The 21026-nt window shown below is 33.7% G+C and overlaps 1 protein-coding gene and 1 long non-coding RNA gene across 2 annotated transcripts; one reads left to right on the top strand and one right to left on the bottom strand.

Annotated features, from left to right (window-relative positions):
- Nucleotides 1–14: 14 nt before the first annotated feature.
- LOC124368868 (active regulator of SIRT1-like) lies at nt 15–6631 on the bottom strand. Its single transcript, XM_046826336.1, has 3 exons — nt 6376–6631; nt 794–975; nt 15–156 (listed from the first exon to the last, which is right to left on the bottom strand). Exons 1-3 carry the CDS (start codon nt 6428–6430, stop codon nt 40–42), a joined length of 354 nt encoding a protein of 117 aa, XP_046682292.1. The 5' UTR covers nt 6431–6631; the 3' UTR covers nt 15–39.
- A 4666-nt stretch (nt 6632–11297) lies between these two features.
- LOC124368859 lies at nt 11298–18057 on the top strand. Its single transcript, XR_006923015.1, has 3 exons — nt 11298–11343; nt 11934–11986; nt 14585–18057. It is a non-coding gene; the product is annotated as an uncharacterized LOC124368859 (long non-coding RNA).
- Nucleotides 18058–21026: the final 2969 nt, after the last annotated feature.

Raw genomic sequence — 21026 nt, 5'->3', positions numbered from 1 at the left:
GCAAGCAATACGGTCCCACACGTTGATGAGTTCATGTCACTAGTCCACGACGTACTCACGCTCGAACATAACAAAATCCTCCTCAGTGAACACTGTGCCTTCTTCCGGTTTCACAATCTCTGGTTCCTCTTTACTTCTCTTGGCCCTTTTTACAATCTGTAACAGTACACTCCTACAAATAATAAGTAATGAATGAGAAGTTTACTTTATAAGGTACACTTAACTAAAATAATCTTTCCCTCTCTGCATGCTATTAAACTCTTTACATGTATATTAAAATATATATATAAAATTGTGTGTGTGTGTGTGTGTGCGCGCGTGTGTGTGCACATGTGCGTGCGTGTATGTGTGTGTACAGAGTTTGAATATTATTCTCAAGTTTGTCTACATATTATCAAGTATAAAAAATAAACCAGTACCATGTACTTTATTTTATTATTTTAAAGCACTCAGTAAAAATATAGACAACAAAACATATTTATACAATTTAGTTGTGTATAGAGTAATATAAGAGAGGGTTTATATTTTTTATTTATAAAGGATAATTTTAGAATATTAAATAGTTTTTTTTTCACAACCTGTAGACCAACATACAGCAAATTAATATATTAATATCTGAAATGTGAAACATGTAGGAAAATACACTGTAAAAGACTCACCTTAACAGTAACATGGTTCATCACAATAATCAATAGATCCATCACCTATGTTCGATGTATTTTTCAAGTAACACAAAATATATGTTAAAAAGAAAAACACAAAAAACGTGATTACTTAAGCATAGTTTACTTACAGAAGTTGTTGTGTCCTTGCTCACTCGGTTACGGCTCAGAGCGTTCAGTCTGCGGAGGTTGTCCTCTGTCCGATCCTGCTGCCGCTTGTACTGTCTGCGGACCTGCTCAGTACGCTGTTGCTCTAACAGAAACTTTTGGGCTTGCTTCTTGTTTTTAACAGCTAACTTTGTCTGCCCAGTTTCTGTAACAGAGACCTAATTTTTTTTAAACTTTCTAACAACCACTGACAAATTTATATCAATAGAAATTGAACAAACAAATTTTGATTTTTACTACTACAAAATCACTACATTATTGTGAAAGAAATGAAATCAACCTAATGCAACATAAAAAAGTGCCATAATATACATATTTTTTTTAAATTAAAAACTTGTTCTGTTTATTGCACAATCAAGAAAAAAGCTTTCAATTTGTCTCGTTTGAAAAAGAATACTTGTTCTATTTTGAGTTATTCAAAAGTAGAATAGCCTATATTTATTTTAACATTTGTATACTTCCTGGCCTTTACTTACACCATTTTGATAGCTTGATATTCTTTCAAACAAGATGTGATGACTTCATCTGTAATGTTGTGACATTTTGAAAAGATAAGTGAAGTGCTAAATTGTGTGCCTTACATTCTCTACAAAGTTGATAGTGAGATTAGTCCATACAGCTCAGCTGCTTGCAGTATTTTGAGTTTTCCAAACCAGTCATCTGAACTTTTATAGGTACGAGCCATACACGAATTCTGATTGATTAATCAAAACTTGGTTATGTCCCAATAAGTTGAGTTAATAAAACTCTATTATAGGATTATATTCACATTGTTGACTAAAATTGATTTATTTACAAACCTCTGGTAATATATTTAACTCTTTTCGGACTATAAGTATTTTTTGTGTATTATGAAATAAAAACACCTATTATTAATTGGGTACTCAGTTCTTGGAAGGCAAGACATTTTTAACTGTAGAGGTTTAGATACAAAACTGTGCTTTTCATTTTTTTGTCAGAAAAAATACTGTTCCGCTTAATGTTAAAAAAAAGAAATGTCAGGAGTAAAAATTCTACTATAATGAATATTGAACATTGTTTTCTATTTTTAAATAAGAAAATAAACTAAACCCATATTTTATATGAATGAAACCATTTTAAATAGCTACCATACATGAAGTAGTACAGTTAATTACATAGGTGACATTATATCTAATTTGTCCAAAATTCCTAGAGATTTATATGAGTCTCAAACATTCATTCTGATCCTGTATTTACAGACGTACCTAGACTCTAAATAATATAAAACAAAACTGGTTTGTTACTTCAAAACTATAAATATTAGCATGCACTAGCACACCATATTAAACAGAATTAGTAGAATAAAGCAAAATTACAATATTCAACTTAACCTTCAATATAAAGCCAGCTAGTTTTGTGGTTTATCTCTTTGAGTGCCAAGAGCCGATAAGATCGGCCCGTCGATAACTTCGAGAAATCCCGAGGACTGACTATATAGGCTTTTCAAATATTTATTACTCTGTTACAAAATGTAGACATGTGGCACTGTACTTAGTCTTATGTTATACACAATAAATCAAATAATTCATTTGATTTATTACATCTGGTAAAAGCTATTCGCTAAATATGAGAGACGACTTATATATACGAGTGCAAATTTTCAACATTTGCACTATATATGGGAAAAAAACTTCAGTTTCTTTCCAGCAGTTTCTCTCCCAAAACACCCAGGAATTGGAATCAGGCTTTTTTCGATTCTAATTCAGAGAAGAATTAAAATGGAAAAATCATGTTCATCACTCAATTGTGAATTTACATCTGGTTATGATGATATTCCCAATGCCAGTAACTACGTATACCAAATCATTTTCAGTCAAACAACTACTTCATGTTATAAATGTGTCCCTTATTACTGGTGTTTTTCCTAGCAGGCTAAAAATTGCTAAGGTAAAATCTATATTCAAGATTGGAGAAACAACAGATTTGAAAAACTAATGCCCAATTTCATTACTATCATAATTTTCCAAAATATTTGAAAAATTAATTTTTAAAGAATTGACAGAATTCTTAGAATCTAATAAACTTCTTGTTGCAGAACAGCATGGCTTTCGTGCAAACACATCTGCTGTTACAGCGCCATTAGTCAATAACGGAACACATGATTTCAATTTTGAATTTGTTTCCAAACACGTATTTACTTTGAATAAGTTTTGAGCAATGACGTCAAGCTGAATTACGTTTTAAGCTTTAAAAAAGTTAATATAGAGAAGCTATACATATGTATAAGAAATATATTTGTTTCACACTACATACAATAATTAAACTTTATTTCAAGCCTGTTTAAGCAGCATAGTACTTACGATTACTTTAGCCAGTCTGAAATGGTATTTCTGCAGGTACTGATGCTGTCAAAAACTACACTCATAAATAAAAATGTCATAGTTTGTTTGATTTCAACTAAAATAGTACATGATATTCTGTATATTCATAGTACCAAATTAAAAATATTCAAAAAAGTCTTCTCAAGTGTGTTTTTGCAACATCGTGTTTGCTCTGAGTTTTCTTGTAGCAAATCACTATTTGATTTCCACCTTTAATTCTGGTTTTCATCTCCTCACTACAAACAGAATACTTGCTAAATGATAATAAAAACATCTTTAGTTAATATTCATTGCCATTGTTCTTGTTGTTGTCACTAGCCTTCTTCTCCATAAATGAAATAACAACAGCTGGTAATGATCTCAATAGTACATATAAAGCTGGCAATGATTAATTATGAATATGTATAGGTGAAATGTCGTATTTGATTGTATCGATATTTGAAATCGATGATTATCATCCGATTGTGTTGGTGGCACCTTATTATACTGTAGCTTATAGTTTAACTTTGTTTCTATTACTTTGAAACAATAACAAGAAACAATTACTTATAGACTTTTAAGATTGTACTATAATAGTCAAACTATAGTTTTATTTGGCAAAGAAATATATGTATTGGTAATTATCATATTAACAGCCGGAGCGGAAAAATACGAGTTTTGCGTTATTAACTTATTGGAATCGTCCTATAGAACAAAAAAAGTTTAAGGTTTGATGGGGTGGAAATGAGAAATAACGAAGTTCTAGAACATAAAAAATTAAATAACTATTCAGTAATATCTCCATGTTCTACATCCACGTCTAGCGTCACGTGACCTTTTGTGACCATGATTCAACCTCGTGATGACGTCATCGGTTGCGCCGCCATCTTTGCAAACGTAAATGAAAAATAATACTGAAATGAGCAGAATTTTGATCAAAATGAACAATGTACAATGTTTCTTAATTTCGAGCAACAAATTAATTACTTGTTATCGAAATGAGACGAGTGCCTCCGGCCAGGACTGAAGGTGCTGCCGAAGCCCGCGCTGATGTCAATTAAAGAAACACATCCCTCGAGATGTACCTATCAGTAAAATATAAAATTCTAGAAGGGCTGATCAGAAATATAAATTGAAATGTAATGCAAAGGCAATTATGTAAAGTTAAAAAACTTAATAAATCATGAAAAACTCAAATATAAATATATATAGATGGATATTAACAGAGAACACTTACCATTAGTGTGTTGGCGGATATAGCTGAGCAGCAGCAACAAAAAAGTGGATTTTTAAAAATTGCAACGGTACTTTGGGATTATACCGACCACACCAGTATGAAGAACACAAAAATAGAAATTTATAGAAACAAACATGATAGAACGAAAAAACAACTCTTCAATTACAAAATTACAAACTTACAAGCATTTCCAGGTATTGTGATCGGTATTGTTGTCGCTGTTATCTTATCTTTCTCGAGAATCCTGATTACGGCAGGCCGCGCGGCATCACGTGATTTGCACGGTACATCATTGCCTTTCCATTACAATTCAATTTATATTTCTGATTAGCCCCTCTAGAATTTGATATTTTACTGATAGGTACTATCTCGAGGGATGTTTTTCTTTCGTCGACATCAGCGCGGGGCAGCACCGAGGGTGCTGCCGAAGCCCGCGCTGATGGCCGGAGGCACTCGCATTTTGGGTGGCGGAATGTGATCAAGAATAAAAACAAGTTGTGAGTGTTTTTTTAATAAAAAGTTTAGTTTGGTAAATGTTTGTTTTTGTTGAATTTTTGTGTTTGGAGAAATGTAGAGGTAAAACACGGAAGTACAACAAAGCGATGCACCAGCTGAACGGGCGGCGAGACTCTGCAATCACGTTATCTACTAGACGCTCGACTTTGACCTCTGTCTGAGGATGGGGAGGTGTTTGCGATAAGACAATTCCTGTTTTATATTGACGAAATATTGTTCTACGCTAATCTAGTAATCAGTAGAAACGAAATGTGAAATAACGATTCATGTCTGGGTGTGGTCGGTATAATCCCAAAGTACCATTGCAACATTTAAAACTTCTTTTCTTACTAATTTTTCTAATTTTCCTATCGCAACGAAACAACAAAGTCTCCCGGTTTAAAAACAACACGCGACTGCACGACGAACAAATACACTCATTATTAAAAATTCCATGTTCAATTAAAAAGGAAATAATAATTTCGTTTCGGTTAAAACGTAAACTCTTTACGTGCCCTACGAAACACTCCAACACACACAATTCACTAGGGTTGGTCGAACTAGTGGATGGTTGATTCACCTACTGAACACGATATCTTGTGAAGCACTGACTCTGCCCCGGAGAACTCAGATAACAGATACGTTATCAGGCTGCTATCAGTCCCGGCCGCAGATAATATTCAAGTAAACAGATTATCCAGACACAGCACACAAACTGAACATTAAAACATTAGAAACTTAACCACTTATGAATATACCCCCTAAAATCATGTTATTTGTCATTTGCACCCCCTAGTACTATATATATTTTTTGTTCAGGAGGGTGAGCAGAATACGTTGGTAACGTCAAATTCGTGATTTGCCGCCCCGGCCTTTTATCTTACAGCTACGTATGTATTTTACATTATATAAAACAAAACAACTTGCTTTATACTATTTAACAGGGTAAACTAACATGTCTGACAGCATTTAAATCATTCTAAATTGATGATTCGATATTATTGATCACTGGAGTGTTGGACGCAGCCAGGGTACAGTATCTTCTTTTTCACAAGTTTTGCACAGCTGCATGTTCATTGCCCATGCCACTAGCCTACTCAAACGTTGTATACAATGATTTCAATATTTTTAATCGATAATCATGATTGAATTATGGAGGTGGCCACTTATTTACTGCAGTCTACATGGCCAGAAATATTTAAAAGTAGTTTTAATCTAACTTAAATGGTTTCAGTGTGTATTACTATACTATACTTAGCCTACTCTTCATTTTCATGTTTCTTACTTTTAAAGTACTATCTCACTATATTAAAATATGAAAGAAATTTAAATTGACCTAGTAATTGCTCAGAACTGCATAGGCTATTATGTTAACAATCTACAAACAAAAATCACCATAACCTAAATTAATTCAAAGCTAAAATCAAAACCTAAAATTGAGTTTAAATAAACAATATTCTTTCAGGTAAAAATACCCAAGAAAGCTAGATACCTGTTTTGTTGGTTTCTGAAATTTCCAGGTACTGCTTCACAACTGAGTAAGACATGTGGAAATATTTCTAAATAATAAAAGATTAATTATTAAAATCATTAACGAAGTTATATTCACTTCGAAAACAACCTTCAGTGCCACACCAATTACATATCATTCACGTAGTCACTCTAGTTGTTATTACTTTACTATTTAGTATTTGGTAGTAGTCTTCAAAAGTAACGAGCTCCTCACGTGTGAGATTTAATGGGGTGATCAACCGAGGCGGAGAGAAAGAGTGGGGATGGAGACCACCGTGAAGTTAGCGTCACTTTATCGTCCGTTTGTATTCCGTGCAACAATGTTCCAGTCAACAATCAGAAGGCGCTAACAAACATTCAAAATCTAAAATAATAATATAAAACGAATTAGTAAAATACGATTTTTCACAAAATCTACACAGTTTTTCGTATTTATTATTTACCACAAAGAATTCCCGATAAATTTATAATAAATAAAAACCCAAATATAATAACTAAAATGTAAAAATGTATCCTTAAAAGGGCGTTCTCTACTTAAAAAGCACTCCTGAGACTAAACCAAACAAGTGCCCGCAATGAAACTTTGTACACAGATGCTCTGTAAGCTGAAATTAAATATACCAACGTCAAAAAGATGGTGTCGGCCGTCAGAGGTCCTATCGTCTAAATTAAATGCACCGTTGGACGGGCGTTCTCGTACAAAAGCCACTCCTGAGACTAAACCAAAACAAGTGCCCGTAATGAAACTTTGTATACAGGTGCCCTGTATGGTGTACTTTAATATACCAACGTCAAAAAGGTGGTGTCGGCCGTCAGAGGTGCTATCGTCTAAATTAAATGCACCGTTGGACGGGCGTTCTCGTATAAAAGTCACTCCTGAGACTAAACCAAACAAGTGCCCGCAATGAAAATTTGTACACAGGTGCCCTGTATGCTGAACTTTAATATACCAACGTCAAAAAGGTAATGTCGGCCGTCAGAGGTGCTATCGTCTAAATTAAATGCACCGTTGGACGGGCGTTCTCGTATAAAAGTCACTCCTGAGACTAAACCAAACAAGTGCCCGCAATGAAAATTTGTACACAGGTGCCCTGTATGCTGAACTTTAATATACAAACGTCAAAAAGGTGGTGTCGGCCGTCAGAGGTGCTATCGTCTAAATTAAATGCACCGTTGGACGGGCGTTCTCGTATAAAAGTCACTCCTGAGACTAAACCAAACAAGTGCCCGCAATGAAAATTTGTACACAGGTGCCCTGTATGCTGAACTTTAATATACCAACGTCAAAAAGGTAATGTCGGCCGTCAGAGGTGCTATCGTCTAAATTAAATGCACCGTTGGACGGGCGTTCTCGTATAAAAGTCACTCCTGAGACTAAACCAAACAAGTGCCCGCAATGAAAATTTGTACACAGGTGCCCTGTATGCTGAACTTTAATATACCAACGTCAAAAAGGTAATGTCGGCCGTCAGAGATGCTATCGTCTAAATTAAATGCACCGTTGGACGGGCGTTCTCGTATAAAAGTCACTCCTGAGACTTAACCAAACAAGTGCCCGCAATGAAAATTTGTACACAGGTGCCCTGTATGCTGAACTTTAATATACCAACGTCAAAAAGGTGATGTCGTCCGTCTGAGGTGCTATCGTCTAAATTAAATGCACCGTTGGACGGGAGTTTTCGTATAAAAGTCACTCCTGAGACTAAACCAAACAAGTGCCCGCAATGAAAATTTGTACACAGGTGCCCTGTATGCTGAACTTTAATATACCAACGTCAAAAAGGTAATGTCGGCCGTCAGAGGTGCTATCGTCTAAATTAAATGCACCGTTGGACGGGCGTTCTCGTATAAAAGTCACTCCTGAGACTAAACCAAACAAGTGCCCGCAATGAAAATTTGTATACAGGTGCCCTGTATGGTGTACTTTAATATACAAACGTCAAAAAGGTGGTGTCGGCCGTCAGAGATGCTATCGTCTAAATTAAATGCACCGTTGGACGGGCGTTCTCGTATAAAAGTCACTCCTGAGACTTAACCAAACAAGTGCCCGCAATGAAAATTTGTACACAGGTGCCCTGTATGCTGAACTTTAATATACCAACGTCAAAAAGGTAATGTCGGCCGTCAGAGGTGCTATCGTCTAAATTAAATGCACCGTTGGACGGGCGTTCTCGTATAAAAGTCACTCCTGAGACTAAACCAAACAAGTGCCCGCAATGAAAATTTGTACACAGGTGCCCTGTATGCTGAACTTTAATATACCAACGTCAAAAAGGTAATGTCGGCCGTCAGAGGTGCTATCGTCTAAATTAAATGCACCGTTGGACGGGCGTTCTCGTATAAAAGCCACTCCTGAGACTAAACCAAACAAGTGCCCGCAATGAAAATTTGTACACAGGTGCCCTGTATGCTGAACTTTAATATACCAACGTCAAAAAGGTGGTGTCGGCCGTCAGAGGTGCTATCGTCTAAATTAAATGCACCGTTGGACGGGCGTTCTCGTATAAAAGCCACTCCTGAGACTAAACCAAACAAGTGCCCGCAATGAAAATTTGTACACAGGTGCCCTGTATGCTGAACTTTAATATACAAACGTCAAAAAGGTGGTGTCGGCCGTCAGAGGTGCTATCGTCTAAATTAAATGCACCGTTGGACGGGAGTTTTCGTATAAAAGTCACTCCTGAGACTAAACCAAACAAGTGCCCGCAATGAAAATTTGTATACAGGTGCCCTGTATGGTGTACTTTAATATACAAACGTCAAAAAGGTGGTGTCGGCCGTCAGAGATGCTATCGTCTAAATTAAATGCACCGTTGGACGGGCGTTCTCGTATAAAAGTCACTCCTGAGACTTAACCAAACAAGTGCCCGCAATGAAAATTTGTACACAGGTGCCCTGTATGCTAAACTTTAATATACCAACGTCAAAAAGGTGGTGTCGGCCGTCAGAGGTCCTATCGTCTAAATTAAATGCACCGTTGGACGGGCGTTCTCGTATAAAAGCCACTCCTGAGACTAAACCAAACAAGTGCCTGCAATGAAAATTTGTACACAGGTGCCCTGTATGCTGAACTTTAATATACCAACGTCAAAAAGGTGGTGTCGGCCGTCAGAGATGCTATCGTCTAAATTAAATGCACCGTTGGACGGGCGTTCTCGTATAAAAGTCACTCCTGAGACTTAACCAAACAAGTGCCCGCAATGAAAATTTGTACACAGGTGCCCTGTATGCTGAACTTTAATATACCAACGTCAAAAAGGTGGTGTCGGCCGTCAGAGGTGCTATCGTCTAAATTAAATGCACCGTTAGACGGGAGTTTTCGTATAAAAGTCACTCCTGAGACTAAACCAAACAAGTGCCCGTAATGAAACTTTGTACACAGGTGCCCTTTATGGTGTACTTTAATATACAAACGTCAAAAAGGTAATGTCGGCCGTCAGAGGTCCTATCGTCTAAATTAAATGCACCGTTGGACGGGCGTTCTGGTATAAAAGTGTTTCCTGAGACTAAACCAAACAAGTGCCCGCAATGAAAATTTGTACACAGGTGCCCTTTATGGTGTACTTTAATATACAAACGTCAAAAAGGTAATGTCGGCCGTCAGAGGTCCTATCGTCTAAATTAAATGCACCGTTGGACGGGCGTTCTGGTATAAAAGTGTTTCCTGAGACTAAACCAAACAAGTGCTCGCAATGAAAATTTGTACATAGGTGCCCTGTATGCTGAACTTTAATATACCAACGTCAAAAAGGTGGTGTCGGCCGTCAGAGGTCCTATCGTCTAAATTAAATGCACCGTTGGACGGGCGTTCTCGTATTGAAAGTAAATAAAAATAAATCAAGTGTGTTTTGTTACTAAATGGATTATTTATCTCAGTAAGTGCTGATTATATTCAACTGCAGTGCTACAAGCATTTTAGGAGTTTTACAAGCATGTATTGAAAGTAAATCAAAATAAATCAAGAGTGTTTTGTTACTAAATGGATTATTTATCCCAGTAAGTGCTGATTATATTCAACTGCAGTGCTACAAGCTTTTTAGGAGTTTTACAAGCATGTATTGAAAGTAAATAAAAATAAATCAAGTGTGTTTTGTTACTAAATGGATTATTTATCCCAGTTAGTGCTGATTATATTCAACTGCAGTGCTACAAGCTTTTTAGGAGTTTTACTAGCATGTATTGAAAGTAAATCAAAATAAATCAAGTGTGTTTTGTTACTAAGTGGATTATTTATCCCAGTTAGTGCTGATTATATTCAACTGCAGTGCTACAAGCTTTTTAGGAGTTTTACAAGCATGTATTGAAAGTAAATAAAAATTAATATATTATATATTATTATACACTTTATTATAAGTAAAGTGCAATATAATATACATATTTTTTAGCAAATGCTACAGAATAAGGAAATAATAATTACAATTACTAATTGTTGCCTGTTGAAAAGTTAACGGTTTTAATTTTTTGTTAATATCTTTTACATTTAGTATAGCCCTTACTAAACTCACTCAAATAAAATTACAGAATAAAGACAAATTTATTACAGATAAAAAAATATATACAACTTGGTCATTAGTTTTTAGCAAAAAACAGGATCAAAAAAATTATGGTTGCCTGTAAAGTCGGTTTTACGGGCGAAGATTTTACGTGACAACGTCTTTTTCTCGGTAGAATATTTATTGATATGAATATTATTAAATTGCACAATAGGAACAAGGAATTGAATGAAAATAAGAATTGCACAAATTTTAACTATAGAAATATATTTTGTTTACTAAAACATTGTACATAATTTGAAATTAATTAAAATTTGTTATTGTAAATGGTAAAGTTGAATAAAAAATTTACTAAAATTGGAATTTGAAATTCTTGCTAAACACAGTTAAATTCTAACTCCGCGCGTGGTGATTGGTCGGTTTAGTTCGTTTGTTTGGTCGCACTGTTATGACAGGTTAGAGGTTATAATTTGTTATTTTAAATGTTTGACTAGCAATACGCGCTGTTTCTTCTCAATCGACTGAATTACGATTGATTGCAGAGTGATTTAAACTAATAATTTACTTAACACTATCAACATTTGTCAATAGTATGACATAACCTATAAACTCAGTTTCTCAACTTTTGTGTCAATCTAACAATTAATCAATCAATCATAGTTTACGATAATGAAATATCAGTGTACAATTATTTACCTTTATTGTTGTAGTTGTTGTAAATGACGAATCTAAGCACTCCACATTTTCACGAATAAACATAGTTATCTGCTTTATCCCGTGCGGCGGACCCACAGTTATCTGCTTTATCCCGTGCGGATCCCGTGCGGCGGACCCACTGGACGGGCATCGTAACGTTACCGGGCGTTACACTTTTTCATGAGTGACTCCGAGCCGCAACCTAATTTAAGACGTTGTCACGTCAAAAACTTAAATATTTTATTATAAAAGACATGTTCAGTCCAAAACGTGGTATTGTGTAGTGGCATCAAATTAATAAAATACTCAAAAGTAAATAACTGTTCTTGATTCTATGTGTGTTTTTCAGCATTTGAAGACACCATCAAGAATGAGAAAATACCAACAAGCGACAAAGGAATGGTAAGTCGTGTACTAAGTATTGTTGCACTAAAAGATTAAAAAGCTAGTTTGAAGTAAATAACCATTTTATTAATTAATTACTGTTTTACATCCATTTTGTACTTTGAGACACTGGAATGTGTTTCACTTTTTAACCTTAAGGACGTAGAGACTATTAGGAAAGATCGAATGCTAAGTTAACAATAGCATAAGATCTTAGAATTAAGACTTACTTGAGTTGTTCTGTAAAGCTGTGTACTATACTGAGAGACTCTCTAAATAAAATAGTATTTTTATTTATTGTTTTTTTATTACTTGAAAATTATTTTTTAAATATATACATATTTGGAAAAATCATAAACAATTTCTATTGCGAGTGCTCTTCTAGAGAGAGATCCTGGTAGATTGTAGTTATATCGTAAATATATGGAAAATATTTCATAAGCCTATTACAGTATAATTGACATACTTTACAAAATAATTCTAAAATGTTTTAGATATTTACGGACAACTAATACTTTCCAGAAAAAAATTTTAAATTGATTTTTTGTAGAGGGTGTAGCAATGCATAAGTTATATATTCCTAAATCGACACTTAAACGTAGCTGGAAGCAGTATGAATAGTTTTAATAGTTATTTTAATGTTCAAGATTTTCCTTCACAATCTAACCCAGTGACTAAAAGATAAATCATTCTAAACAGAAAACGAATTCATAAACCTAACTAAAATGTAATCTTTACACACTTTGTTGCAGTGTACTGTTCTTTGTGAATATGTCAATAGACTAATGTTATTTGCCTATTGTTCCATCTTAGAACACTGGAAGGTGTTTTAAATATATTTATTATTTTAATAAAACGAGGTTGAAGGTAATATTTATTCTTCTGTTTTCTCGTTGCCATTATGGTTACCAATAGACAAATAAAAATATTCGCTAAAGCTCACCCAAATCCAATGTAGTCGCATGCATCATAATATCTCTCATTGTTCGTCAGATAGAAATGAAATTTTCACGATATTGTGCTGATAGATAGACATAAATGGAATTTCCCATTTGACATTTGTCAATAGTATGACATAACCTATAAACTCAGTTTCTCAACTTTTGTGTCAATCTAACAATTAATCAATCAATCATAGTTTACGATAATGAAATATCAGTGTACAATTATTTACCTTTATTGTTGTAGTTGTTGTAAATGACGAATCTAAGCACTCCACATTTTCACGAATAAACATAGTTATCTGCTTTATCCCGTGCGGCGGACCCACAGTTATCTGCTTTATCCCGTGCGGATCCCGTGCGGCGGACCCACTGGACGGGCATCGTAACGTTACCGGGCGTTACACTTTTTCATGAGTGACTCCGAGCCGCAACCTAATTTAAGACGTTGTCACGTCAAAAAGTGTGTTGTTTGCTTTTCCTAAAACTCTGGCATATTTGAACAATTATTTTAACAGATGAGTTTTATAGCAACCAAAAAGAATCGTTGGTATATTTAGGTATATTTTCATGATTTAAAAAGCTAAAAATCTTTAACACCAAAAAAATAACTTGCGTAAAGAGTGACTCCCATAAGAAACATTGATTCCAGCTGACGATATGCATATATAAAATTATCTGTAGTCTAGCCACACTCTAGTTAAGATGGTATTAAAATTCAAAATAATCTTTATTTATAGATTGTACATCAATACAAAGAATGATATCATATGTCAAATGCTAATCTAAAAGAACTAAATATACTACACATTTAATAAGATAGCATTTAATTTTGTCAGAAAATTATTTGCATTGGAACAAGGTGAACGGTAGATACCAGCGAGTACAAACTGGAAAGAGTCCAATTTACATTCAGCCAGACAACATTCAAATTCTTTTTCAGTATTAAGACTATTAATTGAAAGTGTATTTAATCCTTCAACCGTTACATTGTACTTTGATAATATGATAACTCCACTACTACTATAATCCTTTTGTGAAAAAAATTATCTTAAATAGTATCTAGAAATATTGAGCCGTTCTAATTCAATACTTGTCATTTTGTGTTCTCAAAGGACAACTATATCAGGGTTAATTTCTTGGAGTGTCACTTCTAATGCTTCAATTCTAGTTGGTAAATTCTGGATATTTTGATGGAATATTTTCAAAAAAGAACTTTTTTCAACTTTGGCTTGCTCTTTGGCTTATGCTGAATGTTGTGATACTGGTTCCCCTTGGTTTGTTGGTTATTTGCATGTTGTATTTTTATGTAATTTTATATGTGTTTGTAAATGTTATTAGTCATATCCTTCTATATATCTCTCTACTGTGTATAATTGAGTGTAGAGTGTGTAGTTTCTTTAAAATGTGACACCCTGAAAGAAAGTTTTTAAACTAGCTGTGACTTTTGAGTTTTGGATACAATTAAAGTTGAATAGCATACTGGTGAATTGTCATTTTATAGCTTCCTAATGAAGTATTCTTGATCCTCCAATATTTGGTGGATAACTATAGAACTTATTTTATGAAAGTACATATACTATGAAATTAATCATAATGTTTACAGGCTATACAATTCTGTCTACTGGAGACATTGTCAATACTAAATGTAACTTTTAAACTGTTTTCTGTGTAGGCACCCAGTTTGGTACCGTGGTCACGCTGTTCGTAGCCGGGTATCTGACTGCAGGTCCATGGGGTTGGCCCAGTATCTTTTACAGCACTGGACTGTGTGGTGTGTTGTGGGCAGTGGCCTGGCTATTTTTAGGTGCCAATTCCCCGGACACCCATCCTTCCATCAGTGACAGCGAGCGGGAATACATCAAGGCAGCCTTTGTTAGCAGCTCAGATCAAAGCAGTGTAAGTAATTCAAATATATTTTTTCTGTCTACTTAAAGCTCAATATGTACATAAAGTATCGCCAAATTATTCTCTACACTATTACCCTGTTGTCAGTTTGGGAAATCCAAAACTGAAGAACATGTGCATCAGTGACAAATTTGGTCGCCCAGATTTGTTTTTGCTATACCCAGTATAGATTCTACTGGCAGGCAAGCTAGGAGTGTACCCTACTGGGGTATCACGTTGGGTTTAGTAAAAGACAAAGCTACATGCAGACCAAAAGTCCAAGAGGTTACATAGCCCAAGGTCCTTCTCATGAAAGGCTGAATGGAACACCACACATGTTATGTCAAGGCAACAAAAGGGCTCAAGACAATATTTATTTTGCAAGGAGAATGGAGTAACAAAAGGAACCATCTACAAGTACTGGACAGTGACTCCACCGTCCCAAACTAGTGATTGCTTTGAGGCTAACAACACCCAGCTCAATTTCTAGAATTTGCTTTTCTAGAAATGATGCTGTACCATTCACATTGCTATTATTAACTGTAACATGTATGGGGGCTATTTGGAAAGTATCCTATGTTCGATGATTACTCCTTATCTACAACCGCTATTGTTGTCAGATTCAGCATTTACTATCTTTATATACTTCTACTTGCTCTGAGAATAGCTTCCATTCATACCTTTAATAAATTGGTTGTTAGTCAGTGTTCAGTCTGCAGTTTCTCTAGCCTTCATCAGATTTAAAAAAACAAGATGGAACTTGAAGATTAGCATCGTTTTGGTTCAAACCCAGGAGGATGTGTGCATAGACCAGTCAAATGATCTAGCAAGCCTTTCAGGGGAAAGGCATGACTCCAACTTCCATAAATTACTGGATCATCCATTTAAAAAATGCCCATGTTTTGGTTGAAAGTGATCTACCAGCTACGTTCTGGTCAACCTTCCTTAACGCTAACCCACAAAATAATCAAACGTGTGAGGTTTGTGATAAAACCGGACAATCGCTTAGCAGTGCATGATATGGAGGAAGATTGGGATGTATGAGATCCTGAATTCTGTCTGAGGAATTACGTTTGAAATGAGTGAATGTAAATTTCATCCCAAAATTGCTCATAAAAAAAAGGAAATTGCACAAGACATGTATGAAACCATAACAAATGACTCTGACATCTAACTGTTCCTGAAATTGAAGGCAGAACTTGTAAAATCCCGAGGGTAGATTTTACAACTTATTTTTCAAAGTGAAAGGTTCGTTTGAAGAAGTGCATTATGTCTAATGGAAATTACTTTGAGGAAGACTAAAGTTTGGTTGTGATTGGTAAGCTAGTTTTCTGAAATATCAGACTTGTCAACTTGTGTCCCCCATTTTCCCACACGGTAACTTGCTAATATTGTGTTTTTCATTTATCATGATAAGCTTATAGATTTTTTCCTTTATAAACACTACGTACACCACATTCTCATCTAATTTAATGGCATAACTCATCCTAACCCAAGCTGGCTTAGCTATTGTTATCAATAAAATTTAGGTTAGGTAGTGTCTATAAAATTCAAAAGTGGTAGTCTATACATATAACAGAAAATATCCATGCTTTTTACAAGCACTAGACTTACTAATTTTGTACATGTGTGCCACAGGAAATAACAACAAAGGCTGCTTGGCGTTTCTTACAAAACTTTTGCAATTTATTTGCACAGTATAGCTAATGATCTCTAATATAGAACAATTTATTGAACAAATTTAAATCAAAGCTTTTTTCCTGGCTTTCAGCTTTGCAAACTTGTTTATAATGTCAGAAAAGTCTGTACCGAAAGTTAAGTTGTTTTCACAACACAACAATATTAGAGAATTTAGTTTCTCTTGTAAAATAGTTTTTCTCTTCACATTCTTGACACAGGGTTAACAGAAAACCCTCTTTCTGCAGTCCAGTTAGTGATGGGTAAAAATCCTGAAGGACACTTCAAGATTGGAAAATCTAGTTTACAGATAATTTTTTGAAATACAATCATATAACATCATCAATATGATAAAAAAAAGCTGTTTGAACGTTTAATATATGTATATCAGTCCCTTGGACGCAACCCTCATATTATAAATAACTTATACTAAATAGTAAATTAGTTTAATTAAATTAACCGATTTTAGTTTTTTCTATCTGAAACTGTTTTAAATTTAGCATGCGACGCTAGATTCTTTGATAACCTTATATTATAATGTAAACAAAAATTCTGTATAAGTTCATAATAATAAATAAATATAATAATAATTATGTATTCAAATGATTGAAAGGCCAAAAATTTTTAAAACTTCTGTAAAAAATATTTAGAATCTGTTTATTTTGTAGAAGTTGTAAATATTGTTGATTTTTTGTGAGTGGGTAATGTAATGATGTGGACATCACTCAATCTTTTTGTCATTAAATCAAAGACAAAAATTGTTATCTTTCACAAATAAATTAATCACTTCAAATTTCCAAGGACTCAACCTTTAAAAAAACCCATCGTGACAATATTAATTAATGATTGAAGTCGACTGTTTTAAGAGTTGTTTATTTTCTTGAAGATGTGTTTTACAATTTACACAGTTTTACCATACATGAACTCATTTGTTTAAAAAAACATTTGTAAATTTGTCACTTTTTCAAACACTGATCACTAAATACTGTTCATTTAATACGTAATTTAAGTAAACTAGTAATCATTATTAATGGATAGGAGAATCATCAGGCTTACCTTGAAAACTTTCTTCTCGGGTTCACTGATTTGAAAGGAACATATGGATCTAACTATTGATACTATATTTGAGTAGTATGTTATAGTACTATACCTTGTACGAATAATATTATAAACAATACTTTACCTAATACAGATATATAGTACTAAATTGTAGCATCAACAGTGTCCAGAAAAAGTAAATTGGCTACCCTACTACCTACCTTGATTCTGAAACTTAAACTGAACTGGTTGAGATAGATTGCTGTGCAATGAAACATTTCTAAATATGTCTTTATGTGTTTCTTCCAAATCAGTGGCCCCAGAAGGATATTTTTAAGGTAAGTCTGATGATTCTCTTATCCATTACTAATATTCATTGGTTTTCAACCCTAATAATTCAGTCCTAGACTAATAATAATTAAGTGAAGTTTCGACTTTATAAGCATATTATGTTCACCCATTATCTGATCAGACCATATTCCATTGATGAAAAAATATATTTCTTACCAACCTAAGTTTCATATATAAAAAAAAAATGTAAAAAATATGAGGATTTATCCAATAATAAGCAAAATAGCACTGTTGGGGGTTGCAGTCTTCTGTCAGACATGTATAGCACAAGCTCATAATTTTTGTTGACGAATACATATTTTTAAAATATTCTGGTTCTTTTGGGTGCCCTCTTGCAATATTTAGTATCCTAGTCTGAGGAAAATAGATGACAAAGTATTTTATGTTATTTAATAGTTTTTAGTACGAGACATAACAATGCAAGCCTGGGTTGTGGCGTGGTGTTGCCAGCTTTAACGGAAGAATAACTAGTGATCAGATAATTGATTGAATTCAACAGGCGAGTGTTACTGCTCATCGTTACTGCTCATCTATCTTCAAGAAACCTTTACTGTAATTATTTACACTATGACACAGATTGTGAGTAAGAAATAATAATAAAATTAATGCGAAATAATTGAATGCTGAAGAGCAAAACAGATAAACACAACCGGAATGAAGCAAGACATCGTCGTGTCGCCTCATACTGAGAATCAGCTGATGTAACAATGTGGTAACGCTGCAGGTTACATGGGAAGTGAAGAGTGGTAACTGCACATACAGCCAGGCTTGCAATAATGTGCCTCGTACTACATTAAGATCTGATACAATAGAAGGCATTACCATTGTGTAAGAATGAATGTAATAGCCTAGTTTTAATTAAAGACTAGATTATTAGACGTAAGTGCAATATCTTTGTACCTGATTGACTGAAAAATACCTGGATTAGCCATTACAATTAGAAAGAATAAAAGTAAAATTAATCATTCAAAATAGTTTCACTACCGTTTCTTCTGTAATATCAAAACACTCAAAACTAAATCTAAAAATTGAAATATTTTTGTACGATATCTAGACGTTTGTAAGTAGTTAACTTTATGCACATATTTGTACGAGTATTCAATTAACTCAGAGAAGGTTTGATTGTTTTTAGCAAAATTATGAAAAGATTTATCCAAAATGTTATAAATTTAAAACATTTTACCAAATACCATGATAGTTTGTGCACATGTAATATAATTGGTGGTTAGTAACAGTTTGTATATTTTTTTATTTCAAAAGCATATATCCCATTGGGATCTTTAATTTTTATGAAGTAATTAAGTTCATAGGGGCCAAAACACTTTTAAAGAGCTAATTTTAAGATTGCATCTCAGTTTTGTATAGTTTTTTGGAAATCTTGTCAAATTTCATGTAAATAAGTCGAACCATCTCTGAGTTAATTATGTAAAAGTGTAACTCTTGAGGCATATCCTATTACTCAAATAAAGTTATGTTGTATTAAAAATCATATTTGAGTGTTAAGAGATTGCACAATAAACTAAAAAATTAACACATTTTATAACTAAACCAGGAAATGTTTCATAATTTATATAGATTTTACCATTGTTAAAAATTTACAAATTTTATATAATGTTGTTCCATGCACAGTATTACCATAATTTTACTATAAGTTTGTTATTGAAATGTACATTTATAATAAATATTTTAAACACAATATGCTTATCACAATGTTTATTCCGTGTCTTAGTTTACACATTAGAAAATATATCTATCCATAGTCCCATAATTTATAACTGAACCTCACATTAAGTAAAATAATACAGATTTTGACGGATATCTTTAGAAATGTAGTTTTAATATCCATTAGTTTTGAATCTTAAAAAAATTGTTGGTAAAGTATCACACTCACATGGCTTTGTACACAAAACACGTAGAAGCATTAATTAATTGTTCTCTTTCGCCTCATTCGGAAAACGTAGATAGGTTTTGCGACAGCTTAAACATTAGTAATTTATTTTCATAGGATTTACAAGTACTCAATATCTTGAAAACTGTTTGAAGATACTAAAAAATGTTTATGACAAAAAGTTTAGGAAATGTTATAAGCATACAGAACAGTTTTTGTTTTTTCCTCTAGGTTCATAAATAATGGAGATGTGAATTCTTAAAAGGTAAAACGGCTATTTTAATGGAAAGGCATGGAGTACCAATCTGGTCAAGAAACTTAAATCAATGTATTTAAAAGGTCAATATTTGTACCGAGTTTGAACTTGTTTCAACATTCCTACCACCAGTTCTTTGTGGTAGAAAAGTTCTTATGGGATTTACGTTTAATCAGTATATCGAAAACCATTTGAGATACAAAAAGCCTGACTTATTACCATATTTTTAGTAAACTTTATAAATATTCCAGAACACTTTTTGTTTTTTCTCCAAGTTCTTAAATAACGAAGTTGTGAATTTTTAGTTTAAAGGCAGCCATGTATTGAAACGAAATGGTGACAAAGTAGTTAGTGATTGTACCACGTACAATTTTGAACGGGGTGGATTTGGGCTCTAGAGATCATTTTCAATGAAGTTATGTAGAAATATTTGGTAAGTGCTACCGTGAGGGTGATTACAATAGGCTGATTTTGTAAAGAAAATCTCACCTTAAAAATTTACACATTACAACTCTTTATTCCAAATTTAGACAACTGAAAGCCTAGACATGCCAGACAATGAGAACCTGTGTGTATACCACAAGCACACTCGCAGCACACACCAAAGTTTGTTACTTGTTCAAAATTCAAATCCCACAATTGCTATTATTCTATTTTTAGTTATTTATTATTTATGATTTATTAGTACATATAACTATATGTATGTATCCTTCGTACTTGGGTGAAGATTGGCAAAATATGTTTTTGGAATGGGACAACATTTTGTGAAAAAAACATGTTTTTTTAACTATAAAACTTATTGTGTAATAGTAAGTTTGCACCAACTAATATTTTTACCATTAAAAAGTCATGCTGATGTATCTGCCTCTGATTCTTACTTGACGATAATATTAGCAAATATCCATCTGTTATCATTAGTAAATTCTTTGTGAATAATACTTTTATGTTACCTACTCAATGGATAAGAATAAAAGCAATTAATTTGAGTGAAAACTATTGCTTTTAATAAGATAATATGAG

The sequence above is a fragment of the Homalodisca vitripennis genome, chromosome 1 (genome assembly GCF_021130785.1).
Source record: "Homalodisca vitripennis isolate AUS2020 chromosome 1, UT_GWSS_2.1, whole genome shotgun sequence".
In the NCBI taxonomy this organism is placed as follows: domain Eukaryota; kingdom Metazoa; phylum Arthropoda; class Insecta; order Hemiptera; family Cicadellidae; genus Homalodisca; species Homalodisca vitripennis.
This window is presented reverse-complemented; position numbering and strand designations above follow the sequence as displayed.

Coding starts and splice junctions, on each gene's coding strand:
- LOC124368868 (XM_046826336.1), bottom strand. CDS start 6,430: ATGTCTTACTCAGTTGTGAAGCAGTACCTGGAAATTTCAGAAACCAAC. Junction 976..6,375: donor TTCAGAAACCAACAAAACAG/GTATCTAGCTTT, acceptor TCTCTGTTACAG/AAACTGGGCAGACAAAGTTA. Junction 157..793: donor GCAAGGACACAACAACTTCT/GTAAGTAAACTA, acceptor GTACTGTTACAG/ATTGTAAAAAGGGCCAAGAG.